Source organism: Melanerpes formicivorus, unplaced genomic scaffold (assembly GCF_026170545.1).
Source record: "Melanerpes formicivorus ecotype bairdi unplaced genomic scaffold, bMelFor1.0.p_v2 SCAF_13, whole genome shotgun sequence".
In the NCBI taxonomy this organism is placed as follows: Eukaryota; Metazoa; Chordata; class Aves; order Piciformes; family Picidae; genus Melanerpes; species Melanerpes formicivorus.
This window is the reverse complement of record NW_027142365.1, coordinates 13784887-13812473: the sequence shown is the minus strand read 5'-3', so window position 1 is coordinate 13812473 and position 27587 is coordinate 13784887. Positions and strand designations below refer to the sequence as shown.

Here is a 27587-nt window from a genome sequence, read left to right as displayed (position 1 = left end):
GGTTTATTTTTATCCTCTTTCAAATATTTTGTAGCCAATGGGTTTAAAGTTTATTTTTACCTTCTGGTGTGCTTGCCTGCTCATAGTTAAATTTTCAAACCAGAATTTAGGCCTATATCCTTTTTGTTTGTTTTTTGTTTCTTTTTCTGTTGTTGTTGGGTGGGGTTTTTTCCCCCCCTTTCCTTTTTCTTTCTGGTTTCTAATGAATATTTTGTAGTTCTGCACAAAACAGTAAGAGATACACTAAACTACCAGCACTAGCAGGTACAAACATGTTCTTTTGTTTTTTTCTTCCTGAAGGGGTCCTGCAGGAAGGCTGAGGAAGGACTGTTTGAAAGGGCTTGTAACAATAGAATGAATGGCAATGTTTTGAAACTGGAGCAGGGTAGATTTAGTTTGGACAGCAGGAGGATGTTCTTCACAGGGAGAGTGGTACAGTATTGGAACAGGTTGCCTAGAGATGTGGTTGAGGTCCTGTCCCTGGAGACATTGAGTATCAGACTTAATGTGGCCCTGGACAGCCAGTTGGAGGTTTCCCTGCTGACTGCAGGGAGGTTGAGCAAGATGACTTTTGAGAGGGTCCCTTTCAACCCTTGCCATCTTTTTTCTTGCCTTCCACATGGAAGTTGGTCTCATTTCCTCATGAGATGGAGTTGCAATAGCATGTGAGCAGGAGCGTGCACGTGTTGGTCTTTCCGTAGTGTTGGTTTACTTTGGCCTAAGTTAATTCAAGAAGTATTAAGACAAGAGACTCAAAGTGCAGTGATGAGAGCAATCCAGCAGCATCTCTTCTGAGTTAGAGTCACTGACAGTGTAAGTCTAAGGATAACTCATTTTTGTATGCCAGACATTTGGTTGTGCTTTACCTTATGTTTTAAAAGGCTTTTGGGAAGCTAGATGTAAACTCTCATGTTAGCTGGTTTCCCAGCTGACTGCTACATTGAATTCATTGAGAACAGGAGAGGCTGGTTCAATTCATTGCCATCCCTTCTATCTCACTCATTTTCTGCACCGACACATGGGGATTGATTACCATAGCAACAGCATTTTTAGCTTGTACTACTGTGAATGTGGTTAATGATAATGGCATTATCTAGTCATTTTAAATCCTGTTATATTATTAGGTCAACTGAACCATCCTCTTGCTATGTATTGAGTTATTCCCTGTAGCCTGTCTTGTAGTTCTTTGTCCACAATGCTTTTATATGTTGAGCAGTGGGGATTCTTCTTTCTCCCTTGGGAGACTTTCACAATCTGATATATCACCCCATTAAGGACTTTCTTCAGATATTTAGCCTCTTTTCACCTCCTTTCTCCTAGCTGCTTGGATTTGTATCACGTGAAAGTTGTGTTCTGATATTCTTCCCTATCCAGTGTTTGCAACAGCTCAGTATTTGTGTGTTTCAGGATTTTCTGAAGGGGAAAAGATTTCTAAACCCATCATCTCTCTTTTTGTCTACCTCATTTTGGTAAGAAAGGGCCTAGTACTCACAAATACTCTTCGGATGACCTCAACTGCATAGAAAAAGATCTTCCAGCTTTACAGTGCTTAAATATATTCATTTCAGAATGTGACTTCTCGTTCTTATGCGTGGGTCTGTGCCTTGCTCCATAGGATGCTTATAGTACTGTGTGGTGAGTGGAATTTTTTCCATAAAGGTCAAGAGGTAGCAGGGGTCAAGGAGCACAAGTCAGTAAAAGTAACCTCTCAGTCCTTTTTGTATGGCTAGTCTCAAAGATGATGGAGATAGATATCTCTGCTACCCTTCCTGTACATGGGTTGCACACTTAATCCTCTCTTGTGATTTGCTGTTTCTAAATCCCCTCTACTCACATTGGTTTTCCACCATGAAGAGAAATAACTTCCAGCCATGTCCAAAGAGACATGCAGGTGGAAATACTGTTCTCCTGCTCTACTTCAGGTCTTGGCTGGACCCAGAATTAGTTTTAAACAGGTAAAATTAAGTACTTTCATATGTAGTGATGCCATGGGTTACCTGTGGATGTATTCCATGAGTGTCTTTCTATCTGCTTTCTCAAAAGCTGTTGCGGATTTGGTAGATAAGACAGAAGAGTATTTACAACTGCTGGTAGTCTTTTGTCCTCACTGTTATTTATGCTTTTGGTCTGATGTTCTTCATTAATACTCGATGTCTTAGAGGTGCCCATTTATTTTGCTTTTATTCTTCTACATTATAGATAATTCCATGTTACATTAGTATTCATCCATACTACCCCAAGAGGGCAGAAGACTGTGAGTTGTCATTTGAAATTACTTTCAAAGCTAAATTTTCTAAAATATATTTGATGGTGCAGTAAATGCCAGGTGTATTATACCTACCTGAGCTGGGGTTGTTTAGCCTGGAGAAGAGGAGGCTCAGGGGAGACCTTATTGCTGTCTACAACTACCTGAAGGGTGGTTGTAGCCAGGAGGGGGTTGGTCTCTTCTCCCAGGCAGCCGGCACCAGAACAAGAGGACAAAGTCTCAAACTGCACCAGGGGAAGTTTAGACTTGAGGTAAGGAGAAAGTTCTTCCCAGAGAGAGTTGTTAGCCATTGGAACGTGCTGCCCAGGGAGGTGGTGGAGTCACTGTCCCTGGAGGTGTTCAAAAACGGATTGGCTGTGGCACTTGGAGCCATGGTTTAGTTAGTCATGAGGTGTTAGGTATTAGGTAATAGGTTGGACTTGATGATCTCTGAGGTCTTTTTCAACCTCATTGATTCTATGATTCTACCTCAGAATTAGCATTGAGTAATTCTTTAATTTGTGGTGAATATTGCTGATTTGTGTGGGGTTTGGTTGGTTGTGGGTTTTGTGTATGAGTGTGTTGTTTGTGGGTTTGTTTGGTTTTTGTTTTGGTTGATTTTTGTCTGTGTGGGGTTTTTTTGGATGGTGGGATATTTTAATTTATTTTTTCATTATCTTACATTTGTTCTTCTCCCTTCACTCTGCTCTTGTGAGACCCCACCACAAATACTGCATCCAGTTCGGGTGTCCCCATCATAAAAAAGATGCAGAGCTGTGGGAGTGAGTCAAGAGGAGGGCCACAAAATGCTGGAGCATGTCTGCTATGAGGACAGGCTGAGGGAGCTGGGGTTGCTCAGCCTAGAGAGACCTTATAGCTGTCTTCCAGTACCTGAATACCTGAAGCTGGAGGGAGACTTTTCATAAGGGTGTCTAGCAATGGGGCAAGAAGGAATGGTTTGAAGCTGAGGGAGAATAGTTTATAGCGGATCTTAGGAAGATGTTCATCAGTACAAGAGCGGTGAGACTTCAGAACAGGTTGCCCAGGGGGGTTAAGGATGCCTCCTCCCTGGGGATGTTCAAAGCCTGGTTGGATGAGGCCCTGAGTAGCTGAGGTGTCCCTGCCCATGGCAGGGAGATTTGAGTAGATGATCTCTGAGGTCTCTTCCAACCAAAGACGTTATATGATTCAAGCTTCAGTTTCCTCAGTCACCAGGCTTCTCAGTACATGGCTGTGGTGTATATATATCTGGGGAGTCTCACAAAGCCCATTGATCATGTTTTGAAAGATTGTTTTAAACCTGAGTTGTATTTCACTGGTAAACATCATCACTTTATCTAACTAGCTCTTCCAAATCATTAATTTTGTAGGTAGCATTATCTTCCTCTCAGACTCTTAGGAAAGTATTAACATTTTCTATTTTGAAGATTATTTTAGTGTTCTTTTTCCCCCTCCCCCTCTATGTATATTATACTCTTGTTCTTTTTCTGTTCATAGTTGCCTTCAACCTGGTTATGTGCAAAGAGAGAAAGACAAGTGCTTTTAATTCAATTTTAAGGATTCCTCTTGCCTACACTGCTTAGAATATGTGTGCAGGATATTTCTTTCAAGTTTTGTTGTTTGATGTTTTTTGGTTTTTTTTTTTAATTAAACTGCAAAAAGGTGATAACTATTAATATTAAGGAGCTATTGTCAGCCTGTAAGCAGCTGAAGAGAGACCACCAAAAAAAAAAAAAGAAGAGTGGAGAACCTGCTGATTTTAGTAAATTAAAATTCACAGGTTTTAAACTAATCTGTTCCTCTCCATATTTTCTTCAAGTCATATCACTCTGTGAGCTTTATTAATTTTTAGTGAGAAACCACAGCTTTTCTGGGTTTTTTTTGTTGCTGTGGTTTTGGGTACTTTGTGGTTGGTTTTCTTTTTGAACTGGCTTTACTTTTATACTGAATCGGTTCTTAATTATAAGTTGTAGTGACCTTTATCTTATTGCAAAGGTTTATTGCCTAGTCTCTTCGAGATTTGAGTTCTGTGATGATAAAAGAGATATAGTTTCTCCTTCCCATCTCAGGCAGGAATATTGGTAGGTGTCTTTATTTAGCTGGGTGTTCTATTACCCAGTGACTGACACTGTACACCCTCCCCCCTGCCTCAGGAAGGGGAATTGAGAATAGGGAAGGAAATTCATGGGCTGAAATGGAAACAGATTTGATAAAATAATAGTAATAATAAAAAATAACATTACTACTACTATAAAATACACAAAGTTGGTGAGAAGCACTGGGAGCACTGCAGCTCCAATGAAAGTGGTGATTGTGCCACTCTACTCTGCTGGAGCAGGTCCAGAGCAGAGGACCACCAAGATGATCAGAGGGCTGCAGCCTGTCTCCTGTGAAGGCAGGCTGGAAGAATTGGGGCTGTTCAGCTTGGAGAGGAGAATGCTCAGGGGAGACCTAATAGATACATTTCAGTATCTGAAGGTGACCTGCAGGAAGCCTGGGGAAGGATTGTTTAGAAGGGCTTCTAGTGATGCGATGAGGGACAATGGTTTGAAACTGGAGCAGGGGAAATTTAGGTCGGACATCAGGAGGAAGTTCTGCACAATGACAGTGGTGAAACGCTGGAACCAGCTGCCCAGAGGTGTGGTTGGGGCCCCACCTCTGGAGACATTCAAGATTGGACTTAATGTGGCCCTGGACAGTCTGATCTAGTTCAAGGTGTCTGCTGACTGCAGGGAGGTTGGACTTTTGAGGATTCCTTTCAACCCGATGCAATCTGTGAATCTGTGACTTGTGGATGAAGAGAAGCACTTAGGTACCTGCCTCTCTAATGTTTCTATGGCTTGCATGCTTTCACCTCTTCTTTGGGGGGGTGGGATGGATAGGGTGGAAAGGATATCAGTCACAAAATGTGTGGGGTTTTTTTTACTTCTGTTTATGCATATAAGTTTTAATGAACTCAGGAAGTGGCACTTAAAAGCATTGTTGTGCCTCTATGTGGTCTCCTCCAAGGAAGGTAGTGGAATTTGAGCAATTCATATGAAGTTGTTTAGGTAGCTACTTATGCAGTGATGAAGTGGGTTAGAAACTGGCAGGGAGAAAAACAAATTGTGCAAAGTAGGTCAGCAGTATACAAGGGCAAGAGGAATTTATTCCTGGAAAGCATGCTCGTTCTGAAAGAGAGGGAGTGCTGAGATGGCAACTTTAGTGAACACATCACAATTATTTAGATTAGCTGAAAATAGGTAGGACTTTGAAGGAGGTGGTGGAAGAGTGATGAGATGGGGTAGAGAGCAGCGCAAGTTACTGCATGTTGAAAGGAGTGCCTCAGGCTCTGTGTGAAACTGCAGGTGAACAGTACCCATTCAAACAGTCTGAGGCCATGATACTAGAGAGATTTCAAGTCATCTCTGCTGATGAAAGAAGCAATCTTCGTCATGCTTTTCTTCCTCCCTTGTGCCTCCCTAAGCTTCTATGAGACTGTTAATTAGATTGAGCTGGACCAGCCTGGGAAACATAAACAATTAAAATTTGGTTTATTAAACATTAATTTTAATTTGAATCCTTTGTCTAAAGATACAAATGCTTGAATAAGCAGAAAGAAGAAGGTGGTCAGAGGAATTCAGTGGTGATCATGATAATCTAGGGAGGGGAAAAGACAGGACTGCCTCTTTCAAGAAACCACATCTGTGGTTTGTGCTGGCCTTGCAGGATAATGAAACACCAGGCTGAGGTGTTACTATGGGCAACACAGTGAAATGCAATTGCTTGGAAGCACTCCATCTTCATCACATGTGCTGAATTAAGTCCTTACTTCTCTGACTTGGGATGGAAAAGGAAGAGAAAACATCACAAATAGAAATAAGGTCTCTAAAAAATTACTATAATGAGAAGCTGCTTCTGCCTCCGGTGCAACAAATGGCACATGAGTTGTTTCTTGGAATGTCTTCTTTTCTGTGTAACTTACAGTTAATCTGCAGAGTCCTTCTGGAGCTGTGGTTCTAGCGCTTGTGTGATGGCCTACACTTTGTTCTTTGGTACATTTTAGTCAGAGAGGTCTTCTTTGGTGGTCCATGCATAGCTTAGTGAAGTGGTGGTGATGGTGCAGTTTGGCTTTTGCTCATGTTTCATCACATCTTGTGTCAGAGTTTTATGTGACACTGAGTGGTGCGCACATGCTGTTGTGGGCTTGAGACCAAACCACTCCGAGGGATCCAGTGCTTTCCTCAGCATCTCTCCAGCCACCAGCCTGCAGAGGCTTCGGGGCCTGTGGTGCTGTTTGCTGCCCTAAATGGGAATGACTGCTGCTGGCAGTGATGAGGCAGGATGGTTTATTATGGTTTTGGAAATTTGCTTAGTGCTATTTTACTCTTCTAGTGCTGTTTTAGCTTCCTTTTCGGTTGAGTTCAGGAGCACATGCGAGTGTTCCTCTCTCTATATCGGAGAGATCACCCAAACCTGAAAGCATCTAAGGCTGGAGATGAACCTCAGAAATGTGGAAGGGACTCTTCTGTGCCTCACTTTCCTGAAATAATGAAAGAATTTGGAGAATAAGTTGTAATCCTCCTCCTGAAGGTGCAGTGAAACCAAAGTTGTTATTGTCCTTGAAGTTCTGTTGCCATACTGTGCTGGAGGCCACTGCAGAAGCACTGAGTACCATTTATTTTAAATTTGATTTAATGCTTTTGATTAAAAAATTAATAAAATTGTCATAGACCAGATTGTAACCCTGTAGGCACTGGGAATGGAGCATTCGTAAATGAAGCATTTACTGAGAAGTTCAAAATTGTTTTTCATGTTGACTTCAGCAAAACAAATTGAGCAAAGAACAATGAAAAATGCTATAATATTTTCTGTTATTAGAATGGTGAATTTGTTTGGTGCCTAAGGTGAAATCCGTGTTGTACAAAAGGACCAAAAAAGAAAATGCTAGAGCATAACGGGGAAGCTCAGCTGAAGCAATTGCAGTGGAGTCTCTCGGTGAAGGATGAGGTGAAAAGCAAAAAGTGGCATGCAACTGTACAAGAGAAACTGCAAAATGGTAAAATGCTATCACTCAGACTTTGCGCAGACCCGGGTGCCTCATGCCTGTGTGGTGAGGCTGGGTGCTCTGCATTGCTGTTGCGGTGCTGGAGCTCCCCTGAGGATCGTCCCCTGGGACTTACGGGTGGGAGCTTGCCCAGTATTGGTCCTTCAGCGGGAGGAAGAACTGGAATGGAAGGGATTAACTTTAAACTGTGTAAATGAGGGATCCCTAAGCTTGTGTGTGTGTGTATGCATTTTTGATTTGCAGCAGATGTGTGTGCATTTTTGATTTGCAGGAGCAGGAATTTAAATCAAAACTCATAGATCGAAGCTATATATTAACAAATCCTAGCACATGAGAACTGAAGATAAATCACTAAATGAGAGGAAACCCGTCTGCTTTAAGCAAGGTGACAAAATAGTGTGCTTATGCTTTTCTAGTTCTTTGGGCAGCATTAACAGGGCGATTTTTGGTAACAGAAAGCCCAAGACCTTTGAAAGGTATTTTTCCTAAATGAGGTGAAATTCAAAGCTAAGGACTACATGCTGACTTTAAACTCCCACCACCACAGGGATTTTTTCCTTCCTGGAAAACAGATAGATTAAATTTTTCCAAAGCCAACTCTTCAATAAGTGTTCTCATGTCATCTCTGAACAGTCCTGAGCCATGACAAGAAAAATATCCAGAAGTGAATTTTGTTATTAGGATGCCTGTGTGAGTAAAATCATGTTTTGTGTGATGGAGAACAGAGGGCTGTACTTTCAGCTTGCTTCTGAATTGACTCTTCTGCTGAGTACTCGAGGGGATGGAACTGTTCTGTACTTGGCTGAAGCTAGTGAAACCCTCACATGCTGATACAAATCTGCAAATCAAGCAACAAGGGACTATTTCAGGTTAAGAAAAAGGGAAAAAAAAGCAATGAATAAGGATGAAAGAGCTGTGAGACCTGTTTGAAAACTGCCTAATGACAACTTCAAGTTGCTAAATAAGAAATACTTTTTGTAGCTTAAATTTAAAAAACAAAAGGAAAAAAATCCTCAGAAGGATGAAAATTGTGGTCTTTGAGAGGGTGAGGTGAATAATAATATGTTCAGGAGCGTTACAGGGAAAATGTGAAGTGATTTATGCAGAATTTTCTCCTTTCCTTTGTCTGGATATCAAGGGGAAACCGTGTGACTCATCTATAATACATCTCTCAGATCTCTAAACATAGAGGTGGAGGCAAATAGGTTTGGGTTTTCTGCAGAGGAAACAACTGTGTGTCCCAATTCTATATATCCATTGTCATTTCTTTGGCTTCTGAAAATCACACAGGACTTAATGACCCATTTATTTAATCTCTCTATCCAGAATAAGCTAACTTGTCATTAAGAAAAGAAAAACAAAACAGGAGGATTTAAAATTCTGTTGCTCTACATTCATTTACGAGCAGGTAAACATAGTGTGGATTTATTTATAGGGTGGATCCAACTAATGGATGTGCCTAACTTGACCTACTTTTAGACAACTCAGTGAGGAAAAAACAAACACTGTGCTTGTACTACTGTAACATGTCTTTGCTTACCTTAAGAACAAAAAAATGTCTTTGCTATTGTAGCCTTCTAAATACACAGATGTATTTAAAAACATGATAGGTATTTCTGTTTTCTGGATGCTGTAGTAATGCTGTAGTAATGTGACCAGAAGGATGAGGGAGCTGATTCTGACCCTCTGATCTGGTGGGAGCCCACCTGAGTACTGCCTGCAGTTCTGGGGCTTCCAGCATAAGAGAGCCACAAAGATGATCAGAGGTCTGGAGCACCTGCCCTATGGGAACAGGCTGAGGGAGTTGGGGCTGTTCAGCCTGGAGAAGAGAAGGCTCTCGAAGGACCTTAGAGCAGCATTCCAGTACTTGACAGGGGCTACAGGAGAGCTGGGGAGGGACTTTTGACAAGTGCTTATGGTGCTAGGATGAGGGGCAATGGCTTTGAGCTGGAAGAGGGAAGATTGAGACTGGAGATCAGGGAGAAATTCTTGCCAGTGAGGGTGCTGAGACACTGGAATGGGTTGCCTAAGGAGCTCATGAATTCCCCTTCCCTGGAGCTGTTCAAGGCCAGGCTGGATAAGGCCTTCAGCAACCTGGTCTAGTGGGAGCTGTCCCTCGGCAGTTGGAACTAGAGGATCTTTAAAGTCTCTTCCAACCCAAACCATTCTATGAATATTTGGTAGTTTTTTTCATTCCTTGCATAAACATTAACTTCTTCATATAAAATGAATACTATTTTTTCATTCTTTGCTGGTCCTGAAATCTGTATAACCTGGAGCTTCTTAAAGAAAAAAATAGGCTTAATTTTATTGTAATTGCCCTTGTTGTGAAATAATTGAAGTGGAATATCTTCTGCCAATGCAGGGGCAATTTGCTCTATATATGTAGGTATTTTCTGAAGTAGCAGAAAGGTGATGGTGGTATACAGATGATGTGTGTGTATCAATTAACATGATGAAAGGCAAGTAAATGGTATGTGGAGTCATCAGCTGGAAGCGTTTGTTACATCGCAAGTGCCACACTCATGTTAGCCCATGTGGGGATATCTCTGTAATTGAGGTCATTCCTGCAGTATTCCAGCTAAATGATAAAAGAGCCTGAACAAAACCAGGCCTGGCCTTTGGGCTAAACTTTGCAGGGGAATTTGACTATACATTGACCTATAATTGTAGCCTTGTTTCAAATAAAGCCGATAACTATTTTGGTTAAAAATATTTCCCATGACTCTGACATCAAAGTATGACTTGGAATCTGTATTTAACCCTAATAATATTTGCTTTAGACTGGCAGGTCCTGGCTGTCTGTGTGTCAGTCTGCGAATCATATGACAAGAGTATAACATTTCAGAGATTTCAAAGTGGAAATAGCCTGCAGATAAGCCTTAAAACAAACAAAGAACACAGACTTCTGCCTGTGAAACAGATATGTTTTGGAACCTTAGGAGAAACCGAAAGCAGAGTAAACACTGGAACTAGCAGTTACACAAAATGAACCCTTTTTAAAGTAGCAATCAATCTGAGGTAATTTGATATAGTTGTACATGTCTATGAGATAAGTGCTTTGCAATACAGTGGACACGTCTGTAATTTGTGGTTGATCAGGAAGTTCTTTAGGTGCTTTGGTTAATACTGAAAATGCAGCAATCCATGCTTTCGTGTCTTTCAAATATTTAGAATCATAGAATCAATAAGGTTGGAAAAGACCTCAGCAATCATCAAGTCCAACCTGTCACCCAACACCTCATGTCTACTAAACCATGGCACCAAGTGCCACGTCCAATCCCCTCTTGAACACCTCCAGGGATGGTGACTCCACCACCTCCCTGGGCAGCACATTCCAATGGCCAGTAACCCTTTCTGTGAAGAACTTCTCCTCACCTCAAGCCTAAACTTCCCCTGGCACAGCTTGAGAACATGAGAGGTTAGCACTTTCTTGTTGCAGCTGATCTTTTAGTTTTCTTTCTATCACTGCATTACTTTTTAAAAATGTGTTTCAGTGGCAGAGCTGCATATGCTGGGATGCCCTCTCTGGTCATGCCAAATCTTTTCTGACTCTTCCCATTAGACGTGGTGGGGTTTGCTTGTGGATCACTCTGCAAGGGAACTGTTTCACAAAATCATCATCCTGAGTTTTGTAATCCTTCAGATACTTTGCACCCAATGTTCTGCAAGCATTACCATGTGATAACAAAAGGAAGAGGTGAAGCTTATCTGGTGTCTTTCAGCAAGAAGAGGCATTTTGTAGCTTAATAGCCTAAGCTGATGCTGAGACAAATAAGGTCCATTTTAATATCACTACTTTTTGAAATGTGGTATCCACTTGTCTTGCCTTTACTCATCTTTGAAAACATGGAGTCTTATCCAAACATATTAATAGAGAGATGCCCTTTGAAGTGATTTTTATCACTATTTTATAGCAAGTCAATGTAGGAATTAAGAAAGGGCCCAATGTTGTCTTTACCTTAAGTCTCATACAAGAAACAGATCATCAAGGTGTTACCAGGTTCAGTTTGGCAACAAATTGCCCATTTGTCAACAGTCAGACGTTTAGGACACTTGGTTGTCATCATTATAGTGTTTTCTAATGTTTTGAGTATCATGGTGATGGTATTATTTGTTGACTTAGAGCTGTTGCAAAGTGGCTGACCATGAAATAGTTATGCTACGATAACATTTGAGTCTTCTTTAAAATGTGTCTTCAATATGATCTGGTGGGAACAGCTACATATTTTTGTTTTCCATTTGGTACTTGTCATCTGCAGAGGAACCTTGGTGTATGGATTAGTTATGGTAGCTATCAGTTTACAGCCCACCTCCTCCCTCTGCCTCCCATTTTGGGCTGTCAGTAGTCCTGGAGAAGTCAATGAAATGTTCTGGAGTTTTCACTCAGAGAATACAATATATGAACTGTGTACAATACCTATTGTTAAATGCTTGAGAATTAGCATTCCTTCAGACAATAATATGGTTTTATTTTTCTATCAGATCCCATTTTGTGCTGTTTCCCTTATATGGGGTTGCTGAGTTGCTTAAGTCTTTGCAACTGTACTTTTGTATGTTTTTCTTTCTCCTTTCTTCCCCCCACTCCCCTCCCTGCAATATTCTTTCTCTGCTGGTGGGCATAGACCACTCAGCTACATTAATTAACAAGCACATTCGATCAACAACAAAAAGCCCCTTTGAGTTTTAATGTATCTCATGCTGTTTGTTGGCAAGCTACCACTGTAAGGTCACGTCCGATATTTTCTTTCCTGTGAAGAAGCAGAACCAGCAAAACGTCTCCAGTGAAATTCACTAGCAAGAAAACCTTTTGTCTAACCTACTAAACGTCTTAAAAGGCTCTCACAGTTTTCAGTGCTTTCTGCAGTGCCTACAGTAAAAAAGAATTAACTGCAGCATCATCTGGTGAAAAGCTTTTTTTAGTGCATTAGAAGGCCGAGCAGTATTTGTGATGTGCTCCTGCAGATAGCTTGGCCAGCTGTGCGATAGAGATGTGTGCCACCAAATAGTAACCCAATATATCTCTGTGATTTCAGTGATGTATCACAAGTTGTTGAGCCCCTAACAGACTTCAGTAAACGTGTAAACTAGTAGACACTGCAAAAATAGGGCTGTAGGATCTGCTTTGGTTTTATTAGTCTTGCGAGGTTTTTAATATATATTGTAAGGTGAGTCATTAGGTGTGAAAAAAGTAAAAATAAAGGTAGTTGATCCAAACTGCATGAAGTGTCTGTTGTGTAGTTTTGGCCAAGGAAGGCTGAATCGAATTATATTCATTTGCTATCTGGTGTTCTGCTTTTTGGACAATAGGAAATCAAATCCATCTCTCTTTAAATCTGTAAAAACATTTCCTGTCGAGGCGCTTCACAGCAGAAATAGTGCCATCGTGAAGCCAGCCAGTTTTAAGGCTCAGCTTGATCAGTTTATTAAATGGGAAATAAGAGATGATTGCCTGTGATAGCAGGGGATGAATTTGATATTCATCAGAGACCTGGAAAATCCCTTCCATTCTGTGCTCCTCTCTTTCTGCGTGATATCTATTCACGGACTTGACTGAGTAAGGCAGATTTCATTTTAGGGTAGTGAGGCATATAGAAACTCTATGAATATTGCCATTTCCAATTGTGGGGTGACTGTCTTGCAGAAGGAAGTCAATAACATAGTGATGACTGAGATGTAAGGAGAATATTAACTCTTATATATAAAAGTATATTTTAATCAATTTTGTGGGGGTTTTATGGTTTAAGTGGATGATGATTTAATGTAAGGTTTCTCTCTCCTCTCTGTCCCTGGCTTACTGACAATAGCAGTACACCTAGTATAGGGCTAATGTGGCTTACACAAAGCTCTCAGTTAATTATTTGTGCATATACATGTGTTCAAGAGGGAGAAACCTTTTTTTTTTCCCTTTTATTATTCAATAACTTTTGTTTTTTTTCCCCATGTGATCTTTGTAACTGCTCTTCAGATTTGATTGAAGACTGCCATTCTCTGGAGATTTGGCCAGTTAATCAAGAAGTGAGAACATTAGCACAAAAGCCTGATGCTGGTATATTTGTGCTAGTTAAGACACAGGAAAATAGGTCCCTTAGGAGCTGTTTTCTATAAGGTCTGATCATACAGAGAGAGAACCTACTTTATGCTGCAAGGACTAAACAAACATTTCTGAAACACGACTGCCAGGAGACTAATAGCAAATCCTGTCTCTTCTTTCATAATCATTACAGAGAAATGCAAAAGAATAAAAGGGAAAAGATGAAGGGAAGGGCATATTTTAATCACATAGACATTATTTTTTCTTGTGTCTCTGCTGGGAAAAAAAAACCAACAACAAGACACTGGTGTGCAGACTTTCAGGAGCTTGTTCTTATTGATGTGTCCTTTTCTAGTGTAAAATGCAAAGGACCTGTTGGACATTATATGCTGTTCCTTTCTGTTTGGTGTTTACAGTACTTTTCACTCACTACACTAAAAATTACAAAGATTAAATGCTAGAACACAAACAAGCTTGAATTCCTGTTCCAAAACACAGAGGCTGTGCATTGACAGACTTTTATGGCAGAGAGATGTATGTTATATTTATCTTACGTTGGCAGCATGTATGCTGCTGTTTTACCTCAATGGATGCAATCCCTTGACATTTCAAAACCCTGCTTTCTGTTGCTAATGCTAGAAAAAAGGCTTTAAGTGTTGTACAGTGAGAACATCCACCCTGTCTGAAAATACTTTGCAGTTACTCTGCAGACCAGTAAAAATGCAAAGCAGGTTTAATTAGGTTTTAAAAGACAGTTCCTTCATATAGCTCCTGTGTAGCTATTTGAGCCCAGCCTTCTGTTGAGGCTGGATCTCTTGTTCAGCCAACAGCTTCACAGGTGAGGAAAAAAAAAATCTTCTGTACAATATGAACAAATTTACTATAATTTGCAGCTAGATTTCCCAGATTTTCTCTTTTTACCTCAGAGTGGTTGAATATATTTTCACAGGAGAGGGCTCCACAGTGGAGCTGAACCAGCAGCAGTGAGAGCCTGTGCTTGCTGTAGGATGGGGATAGATACAGATGATGAGCACCAACACCCTGTCTGCCTTGGCTTTCCATATCTCCCCTCCTGGCACTCCAAGTGGAGCACTGAGCTCTCACATTTGAGAGTAAGGTAATAGCAAATTCAGGGTGGGAAGGCACAGGTTTGGGAGAGGTAGCCTGTAGCTGGTGTTGGAGGAGCAATGCTGTGGAGGTTGCTGTGAAGAGTTCAAGTAATTTCAAAGCATTGTTGCTGTCTTTCACAGAACCATTATCACTGAAATATCCAATCACTTTCTGAACAATAATGAAATAAAGGTTATATCCTTCTGAACTGAAAAAAATCCCAACCCCCTTACTTCTTTCTTTCTCCCCCCTGTTATTGGTAGAATGGAGATGTTGGTATTGAATTGGAGATGAAGTGCTCAGAGAAGACACATTCATACATGACCTTTACATGACTTGGGAGCTGGTTTCCCATTGTGTCTGGCTGAAATGGATTGCAATTGGGACTTTCTGAGACCAGGCACCTGGACATAAACACTGCACAAAGAGAACAAGTAGGGACTTCAGTGACTGCGCTGATTGCTTAGACTCCCTGGCTCCATATAAACATTGAAAGACGAGGGAATGTGACGAGGTTCTGCTTATGTTTTTGGGGAGTCCATTAGAATGTATTGAACAATGGAGAGGAGTGGGAAGGTGCTTCTTAGAAGATGCAGTGGTGACCTGTAGTAATGGTGGATTGGTCAGAGGCAGGAGGTGGTGTTTTGATAATGGAAGATAAAATGTGGACACAGTCTCAAGCTGTGCCAGAGGAAGTTTAAGCTCAAGGTGAGGAGAAAGTTCTTCACAGAGTGAGTTGTTAGATATTGGAATGTGCTGCCCAGGGAGGTGGTGGAGTCACCATCCCTGGAGGTGTTCAAGAGGGGATTGGGTGTGGCACTTGGTGCTATGGTTTAGTAGTCATGAGGTGTTGGGTGACAGGTTGGACTTGATGATCCTTGAGGTCTTTTCCAACCTTATTGATTCTATGACATGGTTTCATAGTTTCATAGTTTCATTCAGGGTTGGAAGGGACCACAAGGATCATCTAGTTCCAACCCCCCTGCCATGGGCAGGGACACCCCACACTAGATCAGGCTGGCCAGAGCCTCATCCAGCCTGGTCTTAAACACCCCCAGGGACAGGGCCTCGACCACCTCCCTGGACAACACATTCCAGGGTTTCACCACTCTCATGGTGAAGAACCTGTTGGTTTGGGCTTTGGAAACGACACAATGTAACATTCACTCAGAAGTGAGTAAATGTAATTAAAGGAACTCTTTAGGTTCATATATATTGAAGAAGGTTCTGTTAGCAAGTACACTGGTGACGTTTCTTTACTTTGAGGGCTTTGTAATCCTAACAGGTGGCAGGGAAATTTTCTTCCAAAATACAAAACAATTTGGCAACTTTTCAGATGTATTTCATTAGTACTGTGCAGGTGAAGTGTGAAATGGATCTTTTTATAGTCAGAACTGCTTGCAATAACAGTCCATTTAATAATTTTTTCAGTTCTTGAGTCATTAATTTTATTACAGAACTCAGAATAGTAAATGTCATTTTTAGTTATTTTAGAATCATGGCAAATTATTTTTTTTGCAAGAATCTATTGCTGTGTACCTGTGCATAAACATGACTCTTACAGGAATTTTGTTCAGATCCATTTAAAAGTAAGAATAACTCTTTAAAGTAACTTAATTCTCTTTAACTACAACAAATTTAAACAAATTTCCTTTTTCTTCAGTGGTATTGTTCAAAGTTATTGTTATATTGTTTAATCTTCACATGAGTAGCCTAAAGACATCAGAATTGATAAGGATGCTTGATGGAAACTTGCATCCATGTGTAGTGGTGTAGTGAGGCCAGGGGGAGAAACCCTGGCTGAGTTAGATCAGCAAAAGCGAATTGGGTGAATTTTGCACTGCACACATCAGGATACTTAGAAGCGCAGTAAAAGAGGTGCTTTAAATTTCATAGTTTCATAGTTTCATTCAGGGTTGGAAGGGACCACAAGGATCATCTAGTTCCAACCCCCCTGCCATGCGCAGGGACACCCCACACTAGATCAGGCTGGCCAGAGCCTCATCCAGCCTGGTCTTAAACACCCCCAGGGACGGGGCCTCGACCACCTCCCTGGACAACCCATTCCAGGGTTTCACCACTCTCATGGTGAAGAACCTCCTCCTCACATCTAGCCTGAATCTCCCCACCTCCAGCTTCATTCCATTCCCCCTAGTCTATCACTACCTGAGATCCTGAGAAGTCCTTCCCCAGCCTTCCTGTAGGCCCCCTTCAGATACTGGAAAGCCACAAGTAGGTCACCTGGGAGCCTTCTCTTCTGCAGACTGAACAGCCCCAGCTCCTTCAGTCTGTCCTCATAGGAGAGGTGCTCCAGCCCTCTGATCATCCTTGTGGCCCTTCTCTGGACACGTTCCAGCACCTCCACATCCCTCTTGTAATAGGGGCTCCAGAACTGGACACAGTACTCCAAATTATCTTTAAATTACCTTCTTTTGTTAGTGGCTGTAGCTGTATCTTCTGATATAGCAGGTACTGGTGTTTTTATAGAGAGGAAAGAAACCATACGAGTTTTGAGTTTGCCCAGACAGTTATTTCTCAGCAATGTTATTAGTCTGTATTCTCAGAAACTTTCTTGTTCTTCCAAATGTTCTTTTCCTTGCTTTTCTTCATGATAGCATATCCAGGTGGAATTTGCCTTTGAGAAGAAAACTACTTTCCAAATAAAGAAATAATTGTTTGATGCAGAGATTTTCACAGCTAGTTACTTTTCTTAGTAAATCCGAATTTTAAGTCAAATCCCTCTGCAGGTGTCCAATTTTTCTCTCCGTTCACTTCAGTGTAAATCAAAATCTGTTTTATTTTAAGAAGAAAAAGAGAGCTTGATTACTGTAATATTAAATATTTTTAAAAGGCTACATCATACATCTGTTGATTATGGCAGTAGTGTTTTCATTGGGGTTGTGATTCCTCCTCTAAGCACCTATTTACAGGCACATGCATGTTTTTGATTCAGATCTGTCTGCTGTCCGGGAAAAGCCAGACAGAGGCGTGTAGGAGCTGCTGTTCCTTAATTGCTTGGATAACTGACAGGGAGTCTGCTTCCAAAACTTGCTGTGTTTATAATTCTCAATACAAAAGGCACAAAAAGTAGATGGGATGATTCCAGTCACATCTGCTTTACATAGCTTTTGGTTTGCAGTTCCTGGTGTGTCATGTTCCAACACTAACTTACATGGTATAGGCAGGAGGTAGGTAAGTTGGCAATTGCTATTGTCCTGGCTGCACTCAGAGGCAGGCAGGACAATGCTTCTTCCCTTGGCAGAATAGAACTCTGGACCACCTGGTGATACAGAAAGGAAGAAAGCAGTATGTCCAACAAATGGAGAAACTTAAGTGTGAGCTGACGTTAGGGGAGGCTCCGGGAATGAGAGCAAAGATACTATCAAGGCTATGAGGCAAGGGAAGCAGGCTTTCTACAAGGATTTATCTTGAGTCTTGCATGATGGGCTGTATCCCAGGAAGGCACTGAAAGTGGGTCTGTTAAGAGCAAGTCCAAAGGACTGTTGCAAAGACTGAGTGGGGTAAGGGGAGTTTTGTTTACAGATGTGCATTAAACATAAGGGAAAACCTTGAGGGGTTGAAAAATGGTAAGGTGTAGGACCCCAATGTTACTGGATGAGTGAGGCTTGCGTTGTACATACATAGATGTCTGCTAAAATGACACAGCATAACGAAAGACATTTATTTGTTAGCAGAGGTGTGCCTACTAAAAGGTAGGATGTTACCTCAGTTTCTTCTTACGTGTGTTTATAGCTATTGTATGTTTACTTGAAAAGACCACAGATGGGAAATTGCCAAAAACATTGTATTAACCAAGTCACATTTGTGATGAATCTCCTTATGTCATAGCTGAGATTCAAAACTGCATTTCATCAGCAACTCTGATACCATTTAGTCTTGCTGAGAAGAGCTTCAGTGAAATCTAAGTACATAGTTTTCTACAATCACCAGTGTTCCTAACTTCAAAACAAGAAACCCATGGCAACAGTGATCTGCAAGATGCTGCGTGAAACAATGTAGGTTTTTATGTGAAACAACTCCAGATAGTCTGATTTTCCTATAAATACCTTTTTGTATCTACCTTTAGAATTGTCATGGAGATTTAAGTATTTATTTGTAAACATTACGCTGTAGTACATAAAGAGCTTCAACTGGTGTCAGTAAATACAGAAATGTTAACCCTAGCTTATGGAATATTTATGAAGTATATGGATTATTTCTTATATTGAGTTTCTGTGCAACCTTCACTACATGGAAAATATTTTATTTTGAGTCCTTGTTTACATTCATAATGCAGTCCTAGGCAGGTTCAAGATGCTGGTTAACCTTTCTAATGCATTGCTTGCCTAGTGCTTAACAGAGATAGATGACGAAGAAGTGCATATTAAAGCCTCTCAAAACACAGGATCATCAATCTTCAAGTAGCCTGGCTTCATGCAGCGCACTGCCATCCAGGATACGTGGGGCATATCTGCAGCCCATGGAAGCTTGAGACTTCCAGCCTCCTGCTTTGGCAGATTATCAGTGGAAATGTCAATTGGACATTACCCACTGCCTCTGCCCGCCTTTAATATCCCTTTGATAATTTAATATCTTGTCTGACTCTGTGCTAAACTCGTAACCTATCACTTATTATTTTATTGACCTGATTGCTTTGACTCTAGAACCTAAGTCTGTGTTTGAAGCTTACTGTTCACACTTTGTAATATTTTCTGTTTGGTCACATACATAATTAAAATCATAAGCTTCTAATGAGTAACACATGCATAGGAGTGTGTTTAGATCTTTACTGGTAGGACTTGAATTTCTTAGATCTACACTGAATGTCTCCTTGCCTGGGGACATTCAGAAGCCTCCTGGGTGCATTCCTGTGTGACCCACTCCAGGTGATTCTGCTCTGGCAGGGTGGGTTGGACTGGATGATCTTTTGAGATCCCTTCCAACCCCTAACATTCTGTGATTTGGGAAGTACAGCATCACAAATTTGACATTCAAATTATACATATGGTGAATAATGTATGGGCCTTTTGGAAAATCAAATGAAAATAAAATCAATTGGTTAGCATTAGAGCCCCACGTAACTCTTTGATGTCAGCCCTTTCTGGCATGCTATTAATAAAAGCCTGTTGATAAAATGTTTAAAGAGGTCTTGGTACTTTACAGAATTGTACAAGCTGCATTTTCTTATTCTGCTTCTGACTCTTTGTGAATGAGCCTCAGTGAGTTGCCTTGTGTTCGATCAAGTCCTCAGAGAGAGCCTGGGAGGAGTTTGCCCAAACAGTGCTGACTGGCAGCTGGTTTAGTGCTTTTACTTGTCTGCCTTTTAAAAAAATGCTAGTTCCAATGGTGTTTGTAGCATTGCTTTTACCCCTGTACTAAAATAAAGATAGAAAACCACCTAAAGTATAAATATGATTGCAAGAATTCATGAAGTGACAGAAACCAGTTTGCAACGCTTTCAAACAGCAACAGAAAAGATTCTGGGTTTTGTGGAAGCACACATTTCCACTGCAAATGTGGTTACCTCAACAAGGTGAAAGTGGTAAAATGACATTATTAAAATGAGTGAAATTATTAAAGGATTGTTCATTTATTTATTTAATTTCTAGGATGAAGATCGGGCAGAGGAGGACAACAGCAGAGTTGAGCCTGTTGGACATGCAGACACTGGTTTGGAGAATGCTACCAGTTTTTCCCTGGAGTAAGTTTCTGGCAGAACACATTGTTCTAATGATGAGTCTTGAGGCTGAACGTAGACCAGCAAAGGACTCGGAACAGTATGAGTGATAGTGCTCTTAAGAAAGTGGGAGAGTCTTATTTACTTCATAGGTTGTTTTTGTTTTAAACAGTTTGCTTCCTGGACCTTTTTAAAGCAGATTTTAAACAGTTTAAAAGCCTATGTTAAACACGGGCATTGGAACTTGACATTTATAAGTGCTGATTCTACAGTAGATTTTCTGCCTCAAGGAAGATGCTTATTTGATGGAACTCTGAAAAGCTGATGGAAGGAATAGGGTCAGTGCTAACCCAGATCAAAAAGCAAGAATTTCAAAGGGGAAAATCTCAATTCCTGTGACCGGTTCACAGTCTATGGGGAAGAAGTGTGTGAGGGTCGCATAACTTGTGTGGTTAGAAACCTCACGTTTTGTAAAGGGATCAAAACTGATGTTTAGGGCTAGGAAGCTACTCCTAATTCTAAAAGAAAATAAATTTCAGTAAAGGATAGTTATTTCATCACAAGATACAAGAAGCTTGACCTTATGCATTTCATTGCAAAGAGTTTTTGCCATGCCTCACAAAGGAATTAATGAGAAAATATCCCTTCTGCACTTCAATTCAGAAGGTTTAATTTATTTGACTTAAATGCATCTTCTGCCCCTATTATTTCTGAATTAAATTATGAATTAAATGCAGAGTTTAAGTGGTTGATAATGGTGACATCTATTAGGAAATACATGCTGGGTTATACTCTGTTCCATTTACAAAATCTGGCTCATTGTATTGTTAAATAGTCTGCAGAACTTCTGTCAAATTTAATGCTTCTTGGTGTTGCTTTTAAGTAACTTGCTGACTTTCATTCTTTTCTATCTTGGTATCAAACTACTTTGAATATTTGGTTGAAATAGTTGGACCAAACTTCTGAGAAAAATCAGGAGAAAATTAGGAAAGGATCATCTCCTTTAGCTTTCTCTTTTAGGGAGTTTCATGTTTGAATTTAGGATGCTTTTTTTTTTTTTCTTTTGATGAAAAAGTATTAGAAAAAGTAGATCTTAGGACTTAAATGTATATTTTGGGGGGAAAAAATATGAGTTGGGGTCTCAGCAGTAGAACAAGTTAAACAATGCAGGCTGGATATGAAAACTGACTTTTATTTAAGCTCTGTTTCCACTTGTAAGAGTCCCAGGTCAGACACACTGATTTTTCTCGTGTGCAGCTCTCAGTTTTCTTTTAAGTGAACAGGAAGTTTGGAAAAAAAGTTGGTCATAGGGAGCCATAAGCACAACAACAGCAAAAAAATGTCTTTTAGAATACCTTTTGGAGGTGAAAGCTGTTGCTTGATCCCTGTGAGCTGCTTTGCACACTAGCTAATGAAAAGTTAGCCTTAATGTACAGTCAGAGTGCAATGAAATCAGCTTATACAGAAAGTGGGACAGGGAACATTACCCAATGCAATCTTAAAGCATTGGTGCAGGTCTGAGGAATAGCATGCTTTTGGCTGATGTCACTCAGCTTTCTTTTGCAATACTTTCTTGAGCTGAGCAGGTGATAGAGACCATTAATGGTGTTTAAAACACACGGCAAAGGAATTCAGACATGAATTGAGGCATACAACAAATGTAAAGGCTACTTTAAAAATCTTGGAAAAAAAGCAATTTGAAAGAAACAAAATAACCTGTAATGAAGGATTTTTCTTGTCTTCCTAATAATATGTGGTCTGGTTATTCTCATGCTCAGATTAAATGCTGCAAGCTTGCATGATGGGCCACCACATAATAATCATAGAATCATAAATGGTTTGTGTTGGAAAGGACTCTCAAAGGCCATCTATTCCAACCTCCCTGCAGTCAGCAGCGACATCTGCATCTAGCAGGTTGTTCAGAGCCCCAGACAGCATGTCCTGAAATGGTAACAGGGATGGGGCATCTACCACCTCTCTGGGAAACCTGGGCCAGAGTCTCACCACTCTTAGCATCAAAATTTCATCTTTCTCTCTAGTCTGAAACTCCCTTTTTCAGTTTCAAACCATCACTCTGTCTTACCACAACAAGCCCTGCTCAAAAGTCTGTCCTCAGCTTTCTGATTGGCCCCTTGAAGCACTGAACAAGGAAGCACCAGGTCTCGCTGGAGCATGCTCTAGGCTCAACGACCCCAACTTTCTCAGCCTAGCCTCACAGCAGAGGGCTTCCAGCCCTTCCATCATTGCTGTGGGTTTATTGAAGGAAGTACAAAATACTTTACTGCTATCACAGGACATTGGTCTTTGCTCCATTTCTAGATTAAATTTGATTAGTACACTTAAGAGAAACAAGTTTATCCAAGATCTGTGCATGTGTGTGTAGTGCCAGGAAATGTGGAAAAGCTGGCTAGTACAAGGGAGAGGCATAAGCCAGGAACTGAGATCGTGGCTTTTGTTCAGATCTCTCACTTCCAGATTTACTGAGTGGTTTGGCCATCATGTGTTATTTTCTCATTTGGGTATTTATAACTCTTTATAGATCATGGGCTGTATTCCACCTTTCCAGATGCAACATGTTTCTGATGCATCAGAAGATTTGGTCCAAATCTAATTCTAGAATTTTTTCATGTCTCTCTGAACCTCTACTGGCCCCTTCTACTTTATCTGTCTCTATGGTAATAGGTATGAAAAACTAGATGCATATTTGCTTTGAGAGGATGGCTGGCTGGGTTTGAATGGAGCTGGGCTTGTTCAGCCTGGAGAAGAGAAGACACTGGGGGGATCTTAGGACTGCCTGCCAGTACCTGAAGGGATCCTACAGGAAGGCTGCAGAGGGACTTTTCATAAGGATGTCTAGCAGTAGAAGGGGGAATGGTTTTAAGCTGAGGGAGATGGGTTTGTACTGGATCTTGGCGAGTTCTTCAGTAGGAGGGTGGTGAGACTCTGGAATAGGCTGCCCAGGGAGATTGTGGTACTCGAGGCCAGGTTGGATGAGACCTTGAGCCACTGAGTCTAGTTGAGAGGTGTCCCTGCCCATGGCAGGGAGGTTGGAGTAGATGATCTCTCAGCTCACTTCAACCCTAAGCCATTCTATGATTCTATGATCTGATTTTGGATACTTTGCCTAGTAAGGAGATGGAGATACAGCAATCTTCCAAGAATACAAATGGAATTATAATAAAAGAAATTAGAATAGGATAGAATAGAATTAACCAGGTTGGAAGAGACCTTTGAGATCATCGAGTCCAACCTATCATTCAGCACCATCTAATCAACTAAACCATGGCACCAAGCACCCCATCCAGTCTCTTCCTAAACACCTCCAGTGATGGTGACTCCACCACCTCCCTGGGTAGAATTAATGTGTTTTAAACTAGAAAAATTTAACCAATTAAAAATGTAGTAATTTTCATTTGATTACAGGGTAGTTATATGAAATCTAATGTTAAGGCCTAGAGTGAGCTCTCCCTAAGATTAAAAACAAATCATGCTAGTGCTATGATCTACTTGCAGGCTTCTGAGGAAAAAAAGTTGATGTGGTATTTAAGGTATTTCTGCTCAGTGGTCCAAAAGGTCAACTTTAACTTTGAATTAAGCTTTACAATAAGGAATAAATAAAACAATATGTGTGCAATGGTGATACCTATTTTTATGTAGCAAAAAAACAAATATGTAATTGATCTTTGTTTGCTTGATTAATTGAACTATTTTTTGATGATTGATCTCCTTTCATGCCATCAGATTAATCTTCAGGTACGTAGCGTTCAACGGTGCTGTCATCACCATGACTTGATTTCTGGAATAGTTTTGTTTCTTTCTCTGTGTATGTTTCTGTGGGGTTTTTTGGTTCCTTCACGGTCCATGTTCACATTCCCTCATTCGTCATTGTCTCACAGTGATATGGTAAAGCTCGTCGAAGTCTCCAATGACGGCGGGCCTCTGGGAATCCATGTAGTGCCTTTCAGTGCCCGAGGCGGAAGGTAATGTATCGTGTAGGATTTTAATTGCATTCTAATTTGCTTGTGTTGTGGGATATTTTGTTTAATTTTGATTTATTTTATTTTGGTCTGTGGGTTTTGCCTTCTGTAGAATAATGTGTGCTTTTCAAAAGGCAGGAATAAACCACAAGTTTATTGTCTTTCTCCTTGGAATGGACTCCAATGGAAAGGTTCTGCTTAAAAGGAGTTACAGCTGTGGAGTTTTAACAGAGGTTCTGCTGTAATGTCCTGGGAAATTGAAGTATAAAGGCATTTCTGTTTTGACTCTTAAAACCTGTAATCTGCTGCTTTAATTCAGGTAGATATTTATGCAGTATTTCCTTGCCTGACTGTTTAGAGCCAAAACATTTCCAAATAACAGCAGGAGTCCAAACCAGAGCTTCCTACATACACCTCTGCTTGAGAAGAGTGGAAAACAATCATCATGCTTTTGATATTTAGCATGGTCCCATCTGTTGGGGTTAAAGTGAAATAGCAAACTCAGTGGAAGTGTTGTGGTTTGGGGGAAGGTGAATCTGCTTAAAAAAAATAATAATAGGTGTCAAAAAGTCTTTTACATTTCAAAACACAATGTGAAGGGTTATTCAGCCTGGAGAAGAGAAGACTCTGGGGAGACTTTATAGCAGCATTTCAATATCTGAAGGGGACATACAGGAAGGCTGCGGAGGGATAGGATGTAGTGATAGGATGAGTGACAATGGTTTGAAATTAGAGGAGGGCAGATTTGGGGTGGATGGCAGGGGGAAGTTCTGCACAGTGAGGGTAGTGAAATACTGCAACAGGTTGCCCAGAAAGGTGGTAGAAACCCCATCCCTGAAGACATTCAAGGCCAAATTGATGGGGCCCTGAGCAACCTGATCTAGTTAAAGATGCCCCTGCTCACTGCAGAGGGATTGGACAAGATGACCTTCCGGGGTTTCTTCCAACCTGATGCATTCTGTGGTTCCCTATTAGTAATGCTTACTTTGCTAAAGTAGAGTCTTACTATTTGGGGTCATTAACAGTGTCTCAGAAAAATAAGTCTTGTAGCAATTAGCAGTGGATCTGAAGCTTTAAAGTCTGTTGGAAAATGGTAGTTATTCAGGAATATATGCAGATTTAATTTTGGTGATGCACATTCTAAGTATACCCTGTTCTTTTCCTCTCAAAGGAGAAGGGAAACAAATACATGTTTTAGAAAGTAATCTTTGATTACACATGGAGTGTTACGTTCTCACATGTCTGTTGACCCAGCAGCAATTTCAGTTCAGTAATTAAGAGCAAAACTAATTTGCTATTCTTATCTGTGTATATCTCAAATATTAATATCCTCTTTCCAGAAATGATAAATGTATTTTTTCCTTCTATATCAAATACCATCACAGGGTTTTACACGCGGTATAAGAGGTTTATATGTAGTTGTTCCTTTAAACCAAGTGCCTCCATAGCCGTTCTGACATGTAACATCACAAAATGTAGGTTTAAAAAAAATTAGGGCTATTTTTCCTGAAGACTGCAAGTATTAAGAATAAACTACCATGAAGCAGTAAATTCTTCCCTTCATAATCTGAAATTTAGTGAACTCAGTGTAGGGATGGAAAGATACTTCCAACATAAGTTCAGAAGTAAATCCCGTAAAGTTGGAAACTGTTGAAATATTCTCACTGTGATCTGGGATTTAGAGAGTGTGAAGGCCGAGGAAAGACCAGTTTAAGCGTAGTGGCTGCCTACTAAGTACTTGCTTAATAAGATTGATGTTGGAAATGTATATTTTGACATTTTGAATAAGAATTTTAGCGCAAGTAAAATTCACTTCCAGGAAGTTAATTTAGTTGTCAAGTCTGAGGAGAAACTTAAACAGTTTATACATAATGAAGGCATGGAAAATGAAGAAGCCATAAATGGGAAATAAAATATCTCACTTCATTTTTTTTTTAAAAGGGATGCTAGCTGTGTCAAGAACTTGAGAAGAATTTCTTTTACTCTCTTCTTGTCCTGAGTTTGAGATTTTATGATAAAGTTTTATTACAGGAAAATCAATTTTAGATGTAGATGTGTAGAATCAGGATGTACTAGAAATGATTTTTTTTGTATTAAAATCTATCTACTGTTTCTTGCTAATACTAGAACTCACTTCATTCAGGAATGAATGGTGCTTGCTGTTAATGTCTAAGCCTTTTTGAAAACCCTCCACCCTCAAACAATCTGCTAGGCAGGGGAGATACTTGAATCCATATCTTGCAAGTGGGGAGAAGAGTTGGGGAGAACCTTGGATATTTCCAAAAGATTTTTCCCATGCTCTCTGTATTGTAGTGGAAGCAAAGTAGAGTTAATTGCTTCGTATCGATTATAAGCACTTGTATTGTACTACCCCTTTACAATCAGCTGTGCCCACACCTCTGCCTGCTTCCAGTGAGAACAAAGACATTTTCTTCTAGTGCCTGCAGCCTTCAGTGTGGGCAGGGAAAGGAATGTACCCAACTCCAGTTTTAGAGCCCTTGGTGGGGGCTTTAGTTTTTTTGGGTTGGTATTGTTTGTTTTTCCCTCCTGGCCTGCTAGCTCTTTTGAGCAGATAGATATATTTGGTTCCTCTTTTGCTAGAGTCAGGAGGAGAGCAGATGCTTGGCATGGATCTTTTCCTGCCTACTTGTTTCTCACTCCAGCACATGGTGGCTCTTTGTTCCACTGACTGCAAAGCACAGTTCTCCATGCCACAGGGAACAGGGATCTGCTCACTAGAAACCTAAATACACAAACCCAAACTCAGTAAATACTTTGAGGGATGTCCAAGCAGAAAAGATCTGCTCTATCATACAGCTCAGTCCATTTCCCCACTGTTGTTTTGTATTTGCTTAGTGTTCAATTCCAGTTCCACTACATTTTCAATTATCTTTCTTACAGTTTTTCTTTTGCTTTTCAAAATGTTAATCAATAGGCAATGGTTATGAAATCAATAATCCTAAAAGGTGAAAAACTGTAAAAACCATGCTGATGCAGTTCTCCCTTTTTTTACCTATGCAATATGTGGGGGCCTTCTTCTACCAAAAATACCCCTTGCCCCCACAGCAAACACCCCAAACCTCTAAAAATTGTGTGCCATAACTTTGCCCTTTATTTAAATTTAGGGAGCATTTGACATTTTTACCATCTATTGAGGATTTTGACTTGGAGTAAGAATCTGTCTTCAGTGTTGGGTTTTGATTTTGAGCAAAGTCTGCAAAGATCTCTGCCTCCTCTGTACAGATGCTGCTAGTTATTTTTATTCCTAGTAGCAGATTTTTTAATGTAAAAAACCAAAACAAACCCAAAAACCAACAAACAAAAAACCCCAAACCCAAACCTCCTGTCATCTTCTGGGGAAAGTAAGTCAGAATCAATACACTACTGATGGGAACATAAATCAGTATGTGATTTGTATAGATGTGGTCATACTTTCTTCTTACGGTTCTATTTCCTTACTGTCCTATTCCTTTTACCTCTAGAGCTTTATCAGCCCT

The 27587-nt window shown here is 40.4% G+C and overlaps 1 protein-coding gene across 18 annotated transcripts in view; it reads left to right on the top strand.

The window, feature by feature from the left end:
- The window catches only part of PARD3 (par-3 family cell polarity regulator), a 437461-nt gene that overhangs the window by 198120 nt on the left and 211754 nt on the right, over positions 1–27587 (top strand). For all 18 annotated transcript variants that reach the window (XM_068146264.1, XM_068146259.1, XM_068146253.1 and 15 more), the window contains 2 exons: positions 20046–20137; positions 24010–24093. In XM_068146264.1, coding sequence (XP_068002365.1) covers positions 20046–20137; positions 24010–24093 — 176 coding nt within the window. The remainder of the gene's footprint in view (positions 1–20045; positions 20138–24009; positions 24094–27587) is intronic.